Source organism: Perna viridis, chromosome 11, assembly GCF_037379345.1.
Source record: "Perna viridis isolate PV_CMFRI_1.1 ecotype Kerala chromosome 11, ASM3737934v1, whole genome shotgun sequence".
NCBI lineage: Eukaryota > Metazoa > Mollusca > Bivalvia > Mytilida > Mytilidae > Perna > Perna viridis.
Genome location: NC_142455.1, coordinates 30721843 through 30743289, shown reverse-complemented (window position 1 = coordinate 30743289; position 21447 = coordinate 30721843). Strand labels below are relative to the sequence as shown.

Here is a 21447-nt window from a genome sequence, read left to right as displayed (position 1 = left end):
ATCATTTCCTCCTAACCAACACGCACTTATTGATAAAAAAATGTCAAAATGCATAGGGTAAGATATTGTGTTTCTGATTTTGCAAGTGAAGTTGCTTCAACATTAGTCTTTCACCTAGATTTCAAAGGATACATTTACCTACAAATAAATGACATTTTACCTGAGTATTTTATGTACAGATGCATGAGGGAAGATCCTTTAGCCGGTTCCTACAGTGGAATATTGTAAGTGGAATGGATATGGTGAGTATTTTAAACAGGTAACAACCCCACCGGAATGAAAATGTAAGCTAAAAGTTACCCATGGGTCTTCAATGAACGACGAAGAAACCCTCACACCACTGGGCAGGCCCCAAAACAAGAACAACATTGTACGTACCTACAGCAAAATAGTTCTTTCTAATATCGACAAAAAGTACAAGTCGGTTAAACCCAACATTTAGCGCCTGTGCACTGTCTCTTTTCTTTCGCTGTGGCTTCCAGTCAAAACATTTATTTAAACGGCTGACAGATTATCTAATACTATACTGATACTTATTAAATTGATGGTTTACTTGAATATGTGGTTTACTTTTCCAATTACTCCAGCTTTCATGCGGGGGAGGTTAAACGGGACAGCCGTCATTTTTGCTACTCCGAGGGCATTTTGTCCCAACCATTACCGTATTTGTTAAAACAAGTAAAATGTTTTAACGCTACGTAAGACTAAACGACTGATGTATTTAAAATTATCTGTCCCATATTAAATCTGTTCTTACGATTACAATGACATTTTTAAATGTGCATAATCAGTGCAGTATCTATCACATTTGAGATATAGAAAAGCATATGCAGTAGAAGCATATAGTGTTGTGCATATGATGAATGATGCTCATGATTGTACGCCAATGAGATTGTTTTGAATTTTATATCTCATTTTTACCATATTGTATCCATTTAAATTAAATTTGAAAGGTATGCTTAAAACATTAAGTTATGGAGGATGGTTAAAAGTAATAAATATCATAATTAAAGCTGACATTTCTATTCAAATTCTTTCGGTGTTTTCATAAAGTTTTTTCTGTAAAGTGTTCATTTAATTACATAATATTTGTATGAAGATTTGGGTGATTCTATAAATTTCCAGTAGTCTGTAACTGTCGCCTCTTTTATTTTTAATGTCACAAGCTCAATTTCTATATTACAGTAAGAGATTTCTTGAAAGTAAATTTTCATGTATCGAATGTGATTTAAATCAATTAAAAAGATCATCAGTCTCATTATTTGTTTTTATCCCATTTTTCATCTCAAAGTGTTATTTAAGTGTAGTCTGCCGATAACATAGTGTATTTATGTTTTTCAAGTGCTTTGCAGGTTTCAATTCTCTAATGATAACAACCTTCGGAAAACAAATTATAAAAAGTCTTGGTTCTGTTTTAAAAATAAAAGATTTTATTATATAATAGTTAAAAAATTATGAAGAAAATGTCTACAAACAACATATTCAAGAAAGCGACGTCTATTCTGGATTTGTTTTTCAAAATAAAAAATTTCTATATCATTTTATTATTACCGTAATCTTACAGGACGAAGCATTTTTGTTTTTTTTTTTAAATAAAATTGTGCATCCCTGAATGAGATTCTGAATTTAAATGAAAAGGCAAAATGACTTCATTTAAATTAAACAGTCCAGTGAAAAACTAGACAAATCGTTCATGCATTAGTAGATCATGATTATATATATCCAAAACAAAAATACATCTTTTAAATATGTCAGTTAAATTTTATATGTCTAATGACTACATAACCTTATTTGCAGGTTTTAAATCTTAAAGTATATGCAAAGCTATATTAATACGTTTTGTAGCCTGATATTTGTTTGTGTGAGAATTAACAATAACACTCAACGTGATCTAAGCAAGTGTTCAAAATAAGGATAACAACCCTATTACCGAACACTAATCCGATTCACAATCAAATTATATTCAAAATTTACATCAAATAGATATTACACCAATCAAGCAGCTGGTATCGCAATGGTCCTGACTTGGTGCAGCATTTTCATCTCCATTTTCTATGTTGCAGCGTAAATATACCGGTGGTGATAAAGTAGTATTTGAATGTTATAGTGGCAATATTGGCAAATTAGTGTTCATATCAGGAGAAAAAAATGATTTACAAAAAGTAATCATTACACCACTATTTGGAAGAAACTTGAGTAGTTTTCAACCAAGGACGGATATATGACAAAAGTATTTGGTAAGAAACCTTTGAGGCGCATTACCTCATACCCCTGATTCAGGACTCATGATCAGTAATGCAGATATTTATTGCATTCAAGTAAATCAGAGTAGTTAATACTTTCTCTTGTGTAGCGTATCAGTTTTTAAATATGAGCACTGTATACAGGAGATGAAGGAAAGGGAATTTGTAATTTTAAAACTGTAGTATTTTCTTTCATCATAAATCTTAGTACTGAGATGTCGAATTCGAGAGGCAGATCCAAACAGATATTACCAATTGTTTATATTCTTTATCTCAAGCTCTGGTTAAAATTCATAGATATTCAAAATTATTGGTATTTTGTTTAACCTATTTGATTGTGATAAGTAAAGAGTGAATTGTCAAATATTGTCACACATGTACTGTATTGTGATAATTCTTGTGAAATGAATTATGCTGTCAACTTATATATATTTACACTTCTATTTGTGCTTTTACCTGTTGATGGGAGATGCAACGGCGAAGATTGCAATGGGTGTTTTACCAGTGGAGGACAATTTGACTGGTGTAAACAAGAGGTACGTGTACTCTAAATAAAAAAAAAGAAACAAATCTTTAAGAGGGTTAGCGGTTCAAAGAGAATTTGCCAACCATGAACTGTACATGGACAACAATAGCCTAACCTATCATGATGGAAATATAAACTTGATAGTGTAGCTAAATTACATGACAAGTGAAATTGTCTGAGTGAAATAAAACCTGCAATTTTGAGGGATTAAAGAAAATCAAGCCAATCTACTTCCTGACTGGTATTACTAATCAAAATGGAAATACTTAAATTCCGTTCTGAATATTTTAAACTGCTTAATTGAATTGGTTTGCATTTTTTTCACTCATGATGAAAGCATGGACTATCTGTGTAACTGTAACAATTCTTGCCTTTAGTATTTCAGCCACTTTAGATTTTTTTCCGAGTTAAATTTTCTTTCTATACTGTGGTCAATTAAATATATCATTTGAAAATCAAAAGATGACAGTTGCAATAACTATCAAAAAACCAAATTGTGTTATGTTTTTGTTTACTTTGGGACCAAAAATGGAATCAAACGTTTTTGAAAATCACACCAATTCGTTTTAGTAATTAAACACATCTATAAATAGAAACCATATTAAAGCCTTAACGGTAAATAAATTGAAATAAATTGTAATTCAAGCCCAAATTGAACCATCCATAAGCTTCTGAAAATAGGATAAGTAACTACTGACTTTATAAAATTGAGATGCAAAAGGAAATTATTATACAATAGGTGTACAATGGACCACGATGTTCAGAAGAATCAGATTTAATAGCCAATGGTTGTGAGATCAGTGAAATTCTAAAACACACAAACTCGGCATCAACCATTGTGAAAGTAAGTCACGACTAGAATCGTCAATTAATGTAGTGATAAGAAAATTTTGATTGAGCCTAATGATAAAATGTGTTACAACATTTCATGCAACCATAAAAATATCAGAACAGTTTCTTTGTGGTACGTCTTTAAGAATTGTGTGTTCAGTTTTAAAAGTATAGTTTTTCGTATATTAAACAGCACACATTATTGTAAAGGCAGTCATGATATCCCCATTCTAACAGATAATAAGCTCATATATCATAAACGCCATCACACACAAACAACAAATAATGTATGGAGGTAAAACACAGTATCTTTTTTGTTTAAAAATTGTTTTGTTTAAGGATAAACCATTCAGTGATGACACTGTCCAGATGCGGCCCCAGGAACTCAATATAAATCTTGCTCCAAGTAAGTTTTAAATATTTTTATCCACTTAAAGTCCAGCAGATTCTAGTTCGAATATAAGTATTTCTACCTTAAAAAAACGAACTAATTGTGCAGGACTATACTCACGTATGGTATGACTGGTGCCGCTGGCAGAGCAGGACATGCTTACCTTCCCATACATTTTTGTATACCTGATGTGGCTCCTGTTTTTGTTTTTTATTTTTGTTTTTGTTCTGTTTTTAGTTGTTGTTTTTTTTTCTGGGAGTTCATACTGCATTTTTATTTGAAATCTATTTTATTCGGTTCGCTTCATTTTGTTTGTAGATTGTCTTTGTTTCTGTGTTCACATTCAGTCTACGTTGTGGATTTCGACGTATTTGAATTAATCTTTCTGCTGACGCTTTAGTATTTTTTGAAGATGTTTGTGGAACTTTTGCAAAAACATTAATTTTCGATTCCAAGCACTTGAATATGAGAAGATTTTTGTACCTATGACAGCTCTTATTATTTAAGTCCTCTTATCTGTCCATTTTTTCATGAACAAACTGCATTTGGTAACATGGTAGTATTAAATATACAATAAACAATGCTGGTGAATTGATTAAGTAGCTGTCTTTGAAAGAATTATCCATAATCTTAATAATTTGATACACCCCAAAAAAGCCTACATATTTTTATTTTCGTAATTAACTTGTTTTTTATAGGTCTATACTATGAAATGTGTAACTATTCAAAATGCCTGCTCTTAGGAGATGTGATCAACATTAAAAGTATTATAGATTATATTGTAGTTGAGTGTCATTTACAGATTTATCACCTTTAATTTCGAAATCTATAGTGCATTCTATAAAATGTTTATCTCCCAAGAACACAGGTTGTATGAAGAAATGCATATTTATTTCTTTGTACTATGGCAATTCAAACAAAATATCCAAAATAAAAATATGTAGGCTTTTTACCCATTAATCACATTTTGCATGATTCTTAGTTAGAGAGTCACTTAACAATAATTCTATTTCATTAATACTCGATACTCATTTCCAACAATACGAAAACTATATAACATGCATATATGTTAACTTTAAAAACACGCATTTTGTTAACCAACGACAGGAATTTATTTAAACATCATATCATTGTGTAATGCTTTAAATCTAAAAAATGAAATTCTACTAAAACAAATAAAAACTTAAAATGAAATATAGAACTTATCATCGCCAAAATTATAAATTACTGATTTGGTAACTGGCATTTTATTTCTATAACAAGACAATTATTTAAAGAATTTAAAATAAGATATCAACAACAGAAAACACCAGAATATGTATGCTATTCATAGGAATGAAAAAAAAGAACAACTACAGGTGTATGTTAAGAAGTGAAATTATTAAATGTTATGTTAATTATATCGTGTAAACAAAGCATTGTACTACTACATTTACATTTTTTCTTCAGATAACCCATATAGACTGCGAATAAAGTATACAGTTGCTCCAACAGGCCCTGTCGATGTCTACATTCTTCTTGATCCTTCATTCTCAATGAGACAGTTTTTAATCTTTTGACAGGAAAAGCTGCAGTTATAGGTACGATATTTCATATTGCATGTGTGTATAAAATATGAATTGCAACACATTTTATAGGGAAAATTCAAGAACACTTGACGAAAATTAGTCACTGTCTTCAAAATTTTTAAACATTCTGTGAAAGTAACACAAACTTCTAGGAGGAGTATAAGAGATGGGTACCCCTCTGTGGAACGGTATTACGAACAGAAGGACGGACAGCCCTATCACTATAAACTTCTTACGGCATACGGGGTAATTATGAAGGTGATAAAAGGCAACGACGTTTACCAAACACGGTATTGGAATCATTGAAGTTGAAATAAGAGTTAAGTACCCTTTCCTTAAGGCAATAATTTGACATAAAATATTATTTTATGTCAAATTATAATTTATGAAAAAATGTCATACGTTTACGTTTATAGTTATATTATCAACAGGGTCCACTATATGTATAGCCAGAAAGAAAAAAATCATTAATATCAGATGTGTATGTAACACCAGGAGCTTGAAATTATTATTTTGGCTCGTATACCTTGTAAATGTGATTGATAACCGCACCAGTCATGGAAACATTCGCAAGCTTCGTGATTAAATACTAACCAAACCATAGCTTTTTCCAAGATAAATGAATAAATCCAAATCACCTTCCAAATATACAAAAGAAGATATTTTCAAAATGCTGGAATGATCCACAACATATTATAGCAGTAATCAAAAGAATGTAATCCAAGGACAAAGACCAGACATGGAATACAGACATATACAACAAAGAACATAAAGTAACTAAAATCATTCATACAAAGTAACAAAAGCAAATGAGCAACTCGGACTCCACTAAAAACTGGGAGCATGGACCGGGTGCATCGGTAAGGCAAGCGTCCTTTGCTTTTCTAAAAACACCCGCCAAATTGCTAAAAAATAGTTCTCATAAAAGTTGATTCATTTCTTGATAAATCAACTTTTTTCACATTCAGATTTGGTTGATTTGTTAGCGGTATTTCACCTATACAAAATAGAGAACTCTCCTTATCATATGTTTTCTTTGGGAATGATGAAAAACAACAATCCATTTATGTTTTAGCTTACAAAATCCATGTCTCTCTGCAAGTTTGCCATGCGATATGTCTATATTAATCTGTGAATCATATGCCAAATATATATATATAAAAGTCTTCACAGTGGTACGAGTTCGAGTCGGAGGAAACGACAAAAAATTTGCTAGGCAAATTTGACTGTTCTAACAAAGTTGGGAACAAAAAATTCAATAAATGTCTAAATATGTTCAACATCACCAAATGATACTGAAGGACGGGGCCCATAAGGCCTTGCTCTGCCTACTGAAATAATTGGTAAAAAAATTATCAAGAATTCGAAAGAAAACTAAATAATAATGTAATACATATGGTAAATTTTTAATTTTATGCATTCAGTTTGTGATTTAAAGAGTGACAATACAGAAACGAATGCACAAAAACCGCCTGGAAGGCTATTCTGTCAATAAAATAGCATTGTTTTATTCTTCTGCCACATAGTTTATAGTGCGTTAATCAAAAAAGATCGATACTGAAAGTGTGCATTTATAAAATCTTTCTACAGGAAAAAGGATTTTTGTGTTAACGCTGGATCTATATGTGAATTTAACAAAACAACCTTTTAAAATCATGCTTAAAATCCCTTCAAAAATGAATGTCGTACTTAACCGGTACATGTATCATGTGACCTAGCTAACTGTCGCATGATTAAGTACCTGGCCACCTGTATAATATACACTGAAATCCTAATTACACTGTACAAATGGAGTAGATATATTAATAAAAGAGCTTTTATCTCACCTTTATGCCAAAGAATGCAATAAAGTCTGAATAATCTTTGATCAGACGTCGAATGTAATATAGCCACTGCTATAAACATGCATGCATGTACGTGAATGCACTTATATACTTTGACCCGCGTTACTGTCATTTACGTGGGATTTTTTTCTATGAATTTATTATTGGAATCCAATAGTTTTCAGTATTTTTTTCTTGCTCTAATATCTGTATAAATCTCATCGATAAAAGATTGTTCTACATTATGATTTACTTTTGCATGGAACTTTGAACAAAAATGAGAAACAAAAATGAGAAACTGCCCCGTGCAGGTCCGGGTTTAAAAGAATAGGACTGCAGCAGCGCTAAGCTTGTCGTATTAGGCGACTAAATAGTGCTCAGAAACCTAGTCGGGGGCTAGGCGTTCTGCCCACAGAGCAACTGGGATGTGTGCCCCAGGTGGTGGAATGGGGTACCCCTGGCGTGTTACATGCTGGGGTTGTCAGGCTATAATACGGAAAACCCGACCGCTAACCATAGTGGTGCACCGTGTTGGGAAAGGTGCCACGTTTCTCGCAAGTTAAAGAACCCTGCTTTGGTATTCGATAGGAGTATGAACGTTTGCCCTCCGCCACAGGAGGCTAAATTGCCCGACCTTACCCATCCCCCCTTTTTCCAGTGGCAATCAAAATTTGTCGACACTATTATCCTTGTGACCCATCCTTTTTTTTCATTTCATGTTCATTTTATCATCCATTTCATGTTCATTGTCTGAATATAGCTGAAATATTGCTGCTCGGACGTTAAACCCCAACAAACAAACAAACAAAATGAGAAACTTTAAATAAGCTCCTATAAGCATTAGTGTATTGAAACCTGCAGCACGCTGACTAAAGATAATTTTCTTTGTTATAAATGCTGTGCAACGCATTTTATTTCCTTATGCGATCGGGCAAAGTCGGGAACACTGTTATAACATCAAGCGCGAATAAAGTGTTTTACTCGTTTCTGTTTTTATTTTGAAAGTAGAAAAATTAAAAACCGTTTGCTTTGTTTGCCTGTAAAAAATCCAGGTCTGGGTATTTATCTATTGCAATGATTAAGTACAGTTCTATATAACAAAGTTCTTTCAACACTGCTTTCTTTATTCCGGAAAATGCATATACATTTACCATGTGTACATATTAAACATGTCCTTACATGCATTCGATATTGCAAATTTAATATATGTAAAATGCTGGTCAATTTTACGCAACTTTCTGTGGATAAAATCCTGTTGCTTATGTTTCTTGTATATAAAGTAAATATTCCAACATTTCATACGTATTTACTGTACACTGACACACACGCCAAACAACATGTAGACACTTAAAATACCCGTTTTTATATCAAAGCTGTTAGCTGAGGAAGTACCTTGATGCTCTCGGAAATCCTACAAATGGAGACCCCTGTTATTCTTATCGAAAATTGAAGTGTGTCACTCCTTGGTTTCTTAACTTCCCAGTTTTATCCCCAATATTTTGAATGATGAATAGCGAAAATTTCGAAAGCGGCAGGATTTAAGCTCTTACCGGGAGACTGACAAGACAGTTGACGATTACGGAATTATGATGAAATGTTGAGAGGCTGCAGTCAAAAACGGACGATAGCGGGAGATTTAATATCTATATATATATATATATATATATATGCATTTATTTCAAACTTTCCCACATTAATATACTATTATTCGTAATCATAAATTCTAATAAAAAAAATGTTTCATTTTTATTTTTCTCGTTTATGTATTTTAAAACTTCGCAAATATTATATAAATTGACGATTTAATTAACAGTATTGATAAGTGTACCAACAATGATTTGTGCATGTACGTGCTTATTATATTTCAGCTATTGTACTCGGAAAACTTTTAACACATTGCTCAGGGATCTGTCTGTTTGTCTGTAGTTAACCACGATAATCATTAGTGACTTTTAACTGGTTATGAAGATATATATATAGCCACTCATGCAGTGTTATTATGTAGTTGAAGAAGAAACGACAACACATGATTTGTATATTTGCCTCATCTCTGTTGATTCTTTTTTAAGCGGAACTTACTCTGTGACTTGATGATTTTATTTTGTTTTTAATTTTATACAAGTTTGATTCAAGTAAAACGATATTTTACGGAAGGGAAGACAAAAATGATTAGTTGTTTAAAGCTTTATAAAAGGGTAATCAAGGGAACCAAGGTCATAGCGGCAATCAAACGAATGTAATCCAGGGACAAAGACCAGACAAGGAATACAGACATACACAACAAAGAACATAAAGTAACTAAAATCATTCACAAAGTAACAAAAGCAAATGAGCAACTCGGACTCCACTAAACACTGGGATCATGGACCAGGTTCATCGGTAGGGTAAGCGTCCTCTGCTTTTCTAGAAACACCCACTGAGTTGCTCATAAAAAGTTAAGTCGGGAGACAAATGAGGAAAGGAAAACTATGACCCGTTGAATAAATCAGTTTTCATGTTGCTGATGGATACAGCATAACGATCCACGAGTTCATAATGACGACCATAAAACGTCTGTAGTGATGACTTCAATCTTGTAGTAACATAACCCTGTTCCAGAAGCCCATTTTTTAGAGTTCTAGCGCGATACAAGAAATCTGCGTAGATTCGGCAAGCTCTGGAATAACATATGAGTTGTGATATGAACTGTAGAAATTACAGGGCTAAGTGCGCGACTGCACCAATTCGAAACTACCCGACGAATTGTTACATCGGGCACTGAAGATAAATCAATATATATATGCCTCTTTAATTTAAAGCTTCAAAGATTAATCCATGTGCAGACAAAAAACGCTACATGAAACATTTTTCTGGCTGATTCTAGAACCCAAAACTATAAAATATTAACATTACATGTATGATATGGTAACATATTGTGTTGAATTGATAAAAACACACACAACAAATCAACACTAGAAGAGAAATACTTGTATGCCCCTATGACCAGGTTTTTCTTCACATCTTGTTACTATTACTGTCTAACATATTGCGTAAAACACAGCACTACGGTGTACTTGTATTTTACTTTATACAACATATGCTAATTGAATATGCATATAACTTTATTTCTTTTATAAACAAAACAAATTTTCTCTTTTAATTTTGTTAAAAACGAAGATGAAATAAATAATTTTGATTAAACAAAATGGAACAATTTTGAATTTATTAAAGGGAGACAATTTCATTTTTGGATGAGGGTACATAAGGCTACAGCGCCTTTTGTACCCTCATCCTTTACATTGAATGTTTCGGATAACCAATTTCCTTCTTCAGCATAAAACTAACAAAGTTTAAGATAAAAAAATAGATTTTGAAGCTAGAAATGAATTAAAAATGGAAAACAAATAAGTAAAGTAAAATCATGGTAGTACAGTGTATTGATGTATAGCATAATGCTGTACCAGCTTTATACCAGGACCTAACAATGAATTTTGTATTCTCGTAATATCCATCTTGAAAAAATGTAATTTCTTTCATCCAAAAGCTTTCCTGAGACACTCGTTTACTTTTTGACTGGTTGCTTTTATGATCTATGATGGTAACAACGTTTTTGAGATCCTCCTCGGTGTGTTTGGAAGACTTAGTTGGATGTCTGGTTTACATTTGTAGTCACTGTGATGACCATTCATTCGCCTTTTGAAAGACTGTTCTGTCTGGCCAACGAAATGTATACCACATCGGCAGTGGAGACGGTATATGGTGGTTTTTTTTTCGGTTTTGCAAGTCACGTTGCATAAATGGCGTATTCCTATCCAGTGCACTAGCTTTTAAACGTTTGGATATGCAGTGTGGGTACAGTTCTTACATCTTGCATCTCCATATGGTTGACATTGGCCTCTTGTATTTTGATTTGGTTGAGATGAAATTTCTGCTCTTTCCAGGGCATCTCTTAGACTCTGAGGTCTGCGGATTTCCAGGATAAGTGCCTCTGGAAAGACTTTGGAGAGATTAGGATGTCTGTGAATTGCTTTCCAATTCGAATGAAGTAGCTGGGAGAGTTTCCCAAAGGCTAGATAGTGATTCAGCACAAAAGGAACATTTTTTGTTCTTTTTCTTTGGTTTCTACTAGAGGAGATAATTTAGGCTGATGTTGTTTGCACATTCAAATCCCAGATGTAAGTCTGTTGATTTGTAGCCAAGCGATCACAAATGACCACGCAGTTCATCTAGACGTTTGTTAGTGGTATCGTCAGATGAGCAAGTGTCTGGCTGTATGACATGCATTTAGTACAATGTTTTGGGTGACAGCTATTACGAGACGAGTATTGGTGATTATCAGTGAATTCGCTTTGAAAAGCCATTGACATTTCACCGTCTCTTACAGACGTAGTAGTATCCAAAAATGTACTTTTAGTGCCAGAAATATTTTGGGTGAATTTGATTGTTGGATGAGCATTGTTGGTATGTGCGGTAAAAGTATCAAAATTTTGTTTAGACTAATTGTCAAATGTTTGGTGGTTCCCTTTGCAAGACTCCAACTCGTACCGCTGTCACATCTATTGCAACATCATCTACACAAAGTCCAATGCCCTAGACCACTCGACCAGCTAGGCTATATAAAATATACCTTTCGGTGACCGGGTCATTCCTCCCCGACGGATCAATAAAGGGCTGTAACTTAATACATGATGTATTGTAATAAGGAATGACTTATCCCATCATAATACATGTAACAAACTTTTAAACGCAAGATTGGTTCAGTGTATCGTTTTTAAATTAAAAGTGGTTATATAATTTTGTGTTTTTTTATTTATATTGAGTTCATTGCTTTTATCAAAGTTCCTTAGTTATATCTCACTTTTTACTTCAATTTAAAAATTCACCAAAACAGTTTTAATCACAACATAAATGTATACGGGCAATGCATTTGTTTTTAGATACCATTTGACTTGTCTTACACAAACATATGTAGTTTATGAAAATGAACAATTTATAATGTAAAGAAAAAAAGGATTTTTTTCTTGGGACAATATCCGTTTATAATATTTTCTACTATGATTTTTTTCAATTCAATAAAAACATATTCTATAATTTTTAGTGGTCGTTTTATAAAACTTTTTCTTTAGAACATGTTTTATTAAAACGATTTGATAGGTATTTCTATAAGCAAAACACGTTCAATATAATGTGTTAATCCTTCTCTTTTGCTTATTTCGATTAGCTTGTATTATTGTGAGCTGTGTCGGCACCCGTTTACTCTTTGTCGTTCTGGCTTATTGTCCTTTGTTTTATAAATATCGTTCTTTCATTGGTCTAACCTGATTGACTCAAGTTGCAAGGTTTAACATGATTTTTCATTAGTAGTCTTCATTTTTTCAATATTTATGCACCATGCTGTGAATGTTGTATTATTGTCTATATATTAAATATCTTATTGTATTACATTGTAATTTGAATATTTTTTTCAAGGAAACATTTTCTGGGATTAAAATGACAGCTAACCGAGATAGTTTAGAAGGAATGCTTGATGGACTTATCGAAGTTTCTGTGTACATGGTATATTTTAGTGAAGAGCACTTATATTAACTACAGTACAGTTAACTCGAGTAGCACAATGTATCTTTTAAATTTTGTTACTGAATAAGCATGAAACGCATATACTGTTAACACTCAAAAATGGTTATATTGAATGTCACATTTGTTTGAAATCGAGTAAAACATTGATTTTCCTGAAATATTGTTTCATAGAAAAGGGTGTAAAACGGCTGAACGTATTTTCATGTTGCACATGCTTTGAACTTTAAACTAGAGCTTAAAAATTACCAAACCAAAAGACACTCGGTCCACAACTTTCGCTTTAAACACTAGAGATGTGTTCCAAATAAGGCCCTTAAGTTAATTCAAAGATCGTGTAGAACGATCCTTCAAAATTTAATGTATTTTTCAAAAAATTTCAAACTTAAGGACAAAATTCCCCCATGACCTGTATAAAGAATCATATTAACACCTTTGGAAAACATTGTACTTTTCTGTCAGTTTTTGTCTGGAACTTTTTGTATTTAACTTCAAACTAAGGCAGGGTGTTAACGTGCCAACAAATCCACGATTTTACGTTTTATGTAAATGTCAAGCCCAAATTAATTGACTTATAGGCTACATAACTCGATCAATGGCCCAAACTTTTGTTTTATGTTCAAATGAATCATTTGGTAAAGGGATTTTTGTAGTCTTTTCAAGGAGTTTTGTATTAAAGTACTTGTATTGAAACACATTTATTTAAACCCATAATAACAGCAGTAGTTCAGGATTTACGAAACAAAATAAGGCATTGAATATTGTAGTGCTGAATTTAATAAAATCTGAGGGGTTTTTTGTTACGACAATGCATATACTTGACAATATTTGAATTAGAAGTTAACTTTTGAATTGGTGAATGGTTGGTAGTTTTATTAAATGTTGTAAACCCTTAGATAAACAAGTCAGGTATGTGTTTAGATCCTGATATTAATGTAACTTAATCCTGATTGTTTGCAAAATTGTAACTACAGCATTGAAGCATTAATTTTTCATGAAAATTGTCCCTCCCAGTTGCAGGCAAAATTAATGTAGCATAAATATGAAGGGAATTTTTAAAGTTTTTATGTTGATCATGGAAAAGACTTTAATCAAACTTATTTCAGAAATACATACAAATAATAGGCTTCCGAAGAGGCTTGTGCAATTTTGTATATTAACAATGTGCTAGAAGTGCATTTGAGTCAAGTCTCGACTCTAATTTGACTATAACAGTTGAGCCCTTGCATTTATTTCCATAACTGTATTGCAATCATATACATCTGATAAACCTGTTTCATGTGTTGTTAGATTGATGGTAAAAGAAGGAAAAGTGGGAATTTTTATATTTCATTTTTTCATTCTTTATTTTTGTTCAATTTCTATAGACAAAGTAGTGGTAATCATGAATGAATTCATTTTCGCGAAACATAGTGAGGAGGTATGTATTCAAAATATTGTTGATCATGCATATAAACGTTGTTATTCATGGATATTATTTTCTTACCATCATACGGCTTTCACATTTTAAATTCTGAATTCATTTTGTTATATATGCAATTACGTGAAAGTCAAATGTAGTTATATATCACGATATCCCTTTCTCACGCATTTTTAAGTAAGGCAAAGTAAACTTATCTTGCACATTTGTTTCTTTAAAATGAACACTTTTTGAAAAAATGGAAATAAATCATATACTTAATTTTAATATAACGATGTTTATGACTTTCATGATCCCATATTATAAGAAGCTCAATTGTTTCTACTAGTCTAAAGTTTCGAAAACATATCAGAAGTAAGAAGATTGTATATCTTTATAGTTTGATAGAAAAAAGAACAGTATCGTAAAATGCAACGAATGCACAATCGTTTAACTCCAATAAAATAGTAAATACTTTCAGAGATCACCAAAAGGTATTCAGTCATTGTAAACACACCTTAAAGTAAGCTCAAAAAACAAAGAAATGAAATCCTCGGTAACATATTTTTTTGTTACAAAATAACACAAACATTCGCCATTTTTGCAATTTTTAGATGTTTTTTTTCTTTATGTAGATAAATAACTTGAGATATCTTCACTAAACTTAATAGCTATATAAAACAATCTAAATTTAATTGAATGCACATTTCGGATTTGTTTTAGATGCCAACCATTTTTAAATGGCCGCCATCCATAGTAAGGTGCCCCCTTCGAAACATTATGTAAATGTCTTTAGATTTTATGAAACTTAATATTTAGCATTAAAATTAAATGCTAAATTCAAATATTTTGGAATATTAATCCATAGTAGTACACTTCACAAAAATATGAAAGGAGAGCTGCTTTGGTCGAAAAGGGGTATAGGTAAAAAATAGGACATTGTGATATCTTGTAAATCTTATTAGCTATCAACTTGAAAATTGGTGTTGTGGTAGAGTTTGATGATCCCTATAATATTATCCCAAAAAAGTGAATTGATATTTCAGGTGTTGTCATGGTAACGAAAAAAAATGAAAAATTTGGCTGATTTTTGTGATTTTTCCGTTGTTATGTAGAGATGATTACTTATCTGTAAATCTTTTCATAGCCAGCTCCTGGTTATTTAAATCTAGAACATCTACCTTGTTTGTATATTTTTCACTAATGACAGAGTAATCAAGGGAACCAAGGTTATATCGATAATCAAAAGAAAGTAATCCAGGGACAAAGACCAGACATGGAATACAGACATACACAACAAAGAACATAAAGTAACTAAAATCATACATGCAAAGTAACAAAAGCAAATGAGCAACTCGGACTCCACTAAAAACTGGGAGCATGGACCAGGTGCACTGGTAGGGTAAGCGTCCTATGCTTTTCGGAAACAGTCTAGAAAATGATTTGAGATATCTTCACCAAACTTAAAGGATATATAAAACCATCTACGTATGAATAAGTTTCATATTCTAGATTATTGGAGATGGCCGCCATCTAAAATAAGGTGCCCCATAGGAAAACTGGCTTTTGCATCCACATTTTATGAAACTTGATATACTTTCTTGCAAGCTTAAAACTTAAAACTTTAAAGAAATATGTTTTAACTTTAACGGACACAATGTATTATTCCTCCTGTTAACTATTTTTTAGACTTAAATGTATCAAAATCATTCACGATTTTTTTCACTGTTACCATGTATCGTTATATATCCCATGAACTAAAAGACTCAACACAGAGAACGGAAATCGATCTAAGTAAAATCTCTCATTAATATGCGCTTATGCACATAATATTTCGTTGTAACGTTGAATGGGATACTTACGCCCTTCCATATCTTCGTTTTTTATCAACCAATGTACAACAGCGTAGACCAACGCACATCCTTGTGTTAGCGTTACAAATTAAGCGTTGGCCATTGCAGATCAGCGCAACCATCGCATTTCCTAGTATTATATATTTATCGTTGTTGTCAACGCTTAACAGGAAATAGTTACTTACGTCATAAAATTTTGTTTAAGGATAATACCTAGTCATGTGCATCCTTTTTTGCTCCGATTTACGGACTTTACCGGTTTTATCCATTTCATAGCATTAATATTTTTTTCGCGTTTTGACCCCATTTTCCGTTTTATGATTTCATGAAAGTCACCGTCATAATGGTATTTGGGAAGTTTTCATGAAAACTTGTTATTTTTTCATTCATTTGAATAGATAGAACCTACTTATACAATACCAATGGAAAATCGAGTAATATTTTCCCGCAACAATTTTTTTTCTTTTGATATTGTTTTAGCATGAAAGATCCTCAAAGATTGCATAACCCTTTGAAATCCATGTTATTCTTTTATAGACCAGCGAACATCCTTAAAGAATTCTAAAACACCATAACAGCTAGGCATAATTTTACTGAATATTTCAAAGAAGGAGATATTAAAGAAACATCACATCTGAACAATTTTTTATAGGCTGAGTTGGGATGGAGAAATAACGCAAGAAAAATCATTTTTTACATCACAGATGCTGCTTTCAAATTCGCCGGGGATGGAAAGGTATACAGTGTAAGATGATTTCTTGAACGGTCTTGTTTGTTCAAGTTGCTGAGTTGGTTGTCAATTAAGTCTTTAGTCATCGAGACAATATTTAAGAAACAAACTAAGGAATGAATCAATAATACTGTAATTGTTTACTATCCTTGAAAGTCCTTTATTGTCCTTAATTGTCCTTTTCAAAGTGTATTTCTTCAATGTAATTTAATTTTATGAGGGCATCTATACTTTTATTTATATTTAAGGAGTATTGCTTTTGTTTTGTCAAGCGTTTCTGTATCTTAAGAATGCCACTTTATCTTTTTTTTTTTGGAAATGTTGATGATATAAACAAGATTCAAACGAAATATGTTTGTTACAGTTGGCAGGCATTGTTCAACCACATGACGCACAATGTCACTTATCCAGTGATAATGGCTATCTAAAATACACTTATGAAGCCGAGTTGGTATGTTTTATGATATTCAATCTTATTATCATTATTCCCTTGTTTACCATTCTGATACATCTTCCTGAAAGGCTTCCAGTTTATATGTTGTTCAAGGTATTTATCAATTCCAAATATGTGATAACATGTAATATCATATTCTTATCGTGCAAAAATTGCATGGCATCAGGAGACATTAATAAAAAATGCAAAAAAAGATGTTAAAATCTACTAACAATACGATAGAGGTACAAGTCACCATATACCTATTGTTTCAGAAGCATTAAAAACATATTTAATCGAAATAGAAAAAAGGTACCATTTTTAACTGAAGGCTATAGTGCAGTTTTTAACACGTTTAAAAAATGACTCATCCTTAGATAAAGAAAAAAAACTATTAGATCAAGTGCTTTCGTTTTCAGCTAGAATTGATTATCATATAAGAAAGCATATCGGAAAAGAATGTGTTTTTTTTTCTCAATTAGGATTACCCATTAATAGGGCAGATCGTAGCAGCCGTAATCAAAAACAACATAAATGTCGTTTTTTTTTACAACGAAGGAGAGTGGTGGCAACTATTCGACATTACACATACCAGGGTCATTAACTTACAATTTTGATATTGATGCAAGCAATTTTATCTCAGTTATGAGAAAAGCGTATCAAGTAAGTAAGTTAAATATGTTTGTATATTTCTAATCTCTTTTAAGCATATTTCATATTGCATTTTAGTCAATTGTTTGTATTGTAGTCATTTTCTTGAAGAAAACCAATATTTGCTTTTTACATAAAAATATAGAAGAGGTTTGACAGGCAAACGTTTTCTTTATATAAAAAGGCAGACATATATATACTGAATATAAATTGTCCTCTTATATTTCTGCAGTGCTGTTCTCAATTTATCAGGCATTAGGAAAATAGAAAAGTAAGCAGTACCATTTGTTGATTTGGATTGAAAACAGTTGAATCCGTTTCAATAAATGACCAGAAAGTTTATTTTGAAATAAAGGGGTACATTAAATCGACTTTTTGATAAAGCAATAAAAACGGAATCACTGCAGAAGAACTGAAACCGGTTATGCAGTCCATGAATAATCTTCTACATGTATCCGTGTCCCTTTTAACAAAAATATTTAAAATTGTTTTTAGACATATCATTTTATTTTGGTTCGTGTTACGAGCGAATAGTGATCTAAAAGCTTCCGTTTTTACATTGTCACGAGCACGACTGAAAATATACAAACAAAAACAAGACTGTTAAGAAAGACACAAATACTTACAAATTATTATATAATAAAAATTATATGCTAGCATAACCAAAGAAGGTAAAATACTGAGGGCCATGACCTGAGTTAGAAAAACGTTTCTTTAGGATTTAAGTTTCGGACTTTTTGTATCGCGGATTGTTAGGGTGCATCCATCATCTGTTCCACGAGAACATATTTGTTGATCGTGTCATCAGTTTTATTTCCTCTATCATTTACCCCGGACATGACTTATTATGACAAATTTCCGATATTAAAAAACAGTGGACGCTCAACCTTCCGGTGCACCTGGTCCATGCTCAAAATTTAAGTGGAGTCCGGGTTGCTCATATCGTTTAGCTAGATCCTTTAATCTCAGTTTCCGCTATATAGATGATGTTTTATCTTTAAACGATCCTAGTTTCGGGGATTTGATGCATCGCATCTACCCAAAAGAACGTAAGATGAAGAATACTTCAGACAATAGGAAATCGATCGTATGACAAACGTGATGAATTTTCATTCAGAATTGTCAACTTCCTTTTCATCTGTGGCAACATTCCTTCAGCACCTGCATATGGAGTTTTCATATCACAACTCTTACGTTACCCCAGAGCTTGCCGTAACTACACAGACTTTTTGTATCGCGCTAGACTTCATACAATTAGGCTTCTGGAACAGGGTTATGTTATTTCCATATTAAAAACATCACTACAGAAGTTTTATGGTCGTCATCATGCATTCGTGGACCGTTACGGTGTATCTATCTGCACCATGAAAACTGATTTGTTCAATATGTCATAGCTTTTGTTTCTTCTTTTGTCTACCCCGGACTTTATTATTTATGAGCAACTCGGTGGGTGATTCTAGAAAAGCAGAGAACACTTACCTTACTTGTGCACCTAGTCCTTGCTAGTTTTTAGTGGTGGCTTATTTACTTTTGTTACTTTGTATGTATTATTTTAGTTTCGTGATGTTGTTTGTTGTGTTTGTTATCCATGTCTGGTCTTTGTCCATGGATTACTTTCTTTTGATTTCTGCTAGAATCTTGGTTCATTGGATTACAAGTTCATTGTGGGTCTTGGTATGTGTTATTTTGGGTTTTTGTTCATGTTCTTTGTTGTGTATGGCCGTTGTCCTTGTGTAGTATTTATCCCTGAAATATATTTTTTGATAACGCCTCGAATCATAGTCCCCATGGTTACTCTTTTAGACATTTGAAAATGTCAATCGCTAGTAAGGTTGCATCTTTCTCTGATTAGCATCTGAACAACTTACAGAACCGACAGTTTGTTTTTCAAACTAAACCATCAAAACCATGACGTCTCCGGGAAATGTATCTCTATTTTTTGTGGAGTCATTTGATTTTATCATTGTTTTTGGTTATTTTGTGTTCTTTGTGTGTGTTTTTCCTGTATCATGGTAATCCTTGGATTTTATTCTTTTGAATACCGTTCGAATCCTTATTCATATGACTTTTCTTAACATTTTATTTTTACAAATTATGTTTTATTTCCATTTGTTAAATTTGTATAAATGTTTGATTTGTCATAAAAATAATGTTCTCATTTTAGACATTGCAAGAGTCATTGACCTTTGCGCATGACCACGCAGAGGCAATCAACGTAGAATATAACACTGATTGTAATGGGTATCATACATTATTATTATGTTCGACATCTTGCCAAAAACAATTTATAATTTTATCGCTAAAAAACAGCATAATCGTGCTTTCAATCAAATTATACTACATTTGATGTTGACACAAAATTGTAATACCGAAAAAGAAAACAAACAAAAACTTAAGTATTCAGATGAATTCATAACAAGAGTATCATCATTTCTCGTTTAGTGTGTTTAATGTTTAAGCTGTGTTTTTTTCTCTTTACGGTTCAATTAACTGAATTATCTACCAATATATGTTATAATACAAATATAGTTTTTATCATTTTTTTCAGTCGAAATCTCTACGACAAGAGAAGTACATGTGAAAACTTAAGCGCCAACGAAATTGTATGTTTTTCACATTTTGTCCATATTTTGACCTTAAGGACACCAACGGACGGGATAGCGAACACATACAATTTCGAACATTTTTTTTTAAAGTTACAGCTACTTTGATAAGATAAAAATACATAAATTTCCAGTTCATAATTTCTTAGGGTCCATAAAAGCAATAAAATTTCACGCGCATTCCGTAGATTTTGCGGACGACAAAACAATGAGCCATTAGAAGGCAGACATACCAAGTTTAGCTAGATTCTGAAGGTTGTTACATCAAAAGTACGTACCGAATTGTGCTTGAAGTCTGTATATCAATGAAATATATTATTTAAAAAAAAAACAATCCACAAAAACTGTGTTTTCTTCAAATTCATTTTTTCAATACATATGTATTGATCTCTGGTAAAACCTAGAGCTTTCCAAAAAGTGGGATGAAATTTACTGGAATGAATAAAGGAATGATGTTTACATTTCCCTATTAAACCACAGTCTTGCGAAATTACAATATTTTAATACCGGCATAAAAACTCATTATTTGTCTGAAATATTGAAGGAGTAGTAAAGGGGACCAGATATAAAAAGAATACAATCCAGGAACGAAGAAAAGACATGGAAAACAGAAATACACAACAAGAACATAAAATAACCAAAACAAATACATAGGGTCCTCTGCTTTTCTAAAAAAAAAACGAACCAAGTTGCTCAAATAAAAGTCAAGTCTAGACTATGAAACGTTGAACAAGTCAGTTTTCATGGTGCCGATTGATGCACCGTAACGATCCATGTGTTCTTGATGACGACAATAAAACTTCTGTAGTGATGACTTCAAACCTGTTTCATAAGTAATGTATC

The 21447-nt window shown here is 32.3% G+C and overlaps 1 protein-coding gene across 7 annotated transcripts; it reads left to right on the top strand.

The window, feature by feature from the left end:
- Positions 1–183: 183 nt before the first annotated feature.
- LOC148603698 (integrin beta-PS-like) lies at positions 184–20737 on the top strand. 7 transcript variants are annotated; one of them, XM_088552780.1, is made up of 10 exons: positions 184–2779; positions 3509–3613; positions 3940–4006; positions 5441–5571; positions 12831–12917; positions 14303–14355; positions 16840–16923; positions 17282–18013; positions 20166–20242; positions 20550–20737. In XM_088552780.1, exons 1-4 carry the CDS (start codon positions 2648–2650, stop codon positions 5548–5550), a joined length of 414 nt encoding a protein of 137 aa, XP_088408906.1. In that variant the 5' UTR covers positions 184–2647; the 3' UTR covers positions 5551–5571; positions 12831–12917; positions 14303–14355; positions 16840–16923; positions 17282–18013; positions 20166–20242; positions 20550–20737. The 7 variants fall into 7 exon arrangements, with proteins under 7 accessions (XP_088408906.1, XP_088408904.1, XP_088408907.1 ...); XM_088552778.1 differs by having other exon boundaries at positions 16725–16923; XM_088552781.1 differs by lacking the exon at positions 14303–14355.
- The last annotated feature ends 710 nt before the right edge of the window (positions 20738–21447 follow it).

Excerpts from the sequence above, each read along its gene's own strand:
- LOC148603698 (XM_088552774.1), top strand. The coding sequence starts at position 14,230 with ATGGTAAAAGAAGGAAAAGTGGGAATTTTTATATTTCATTTTTTCATT. Across the intron at positions 14,356-16,839 it reads TCGCGAAACATAGTGAGGAG|GCTGAGTTGGGATGGAGAAA; the intron begins GTATGTATTCAA and ends AATTTTTTATAG. Across the intron at positions 16,924-17,281 it reads AATTCGCCGGGGATGGAAAG|TTGGCAGGCATTGTTCAACC; the intron begins GTATACAGTGTA and ends TGTTTGTTACAG.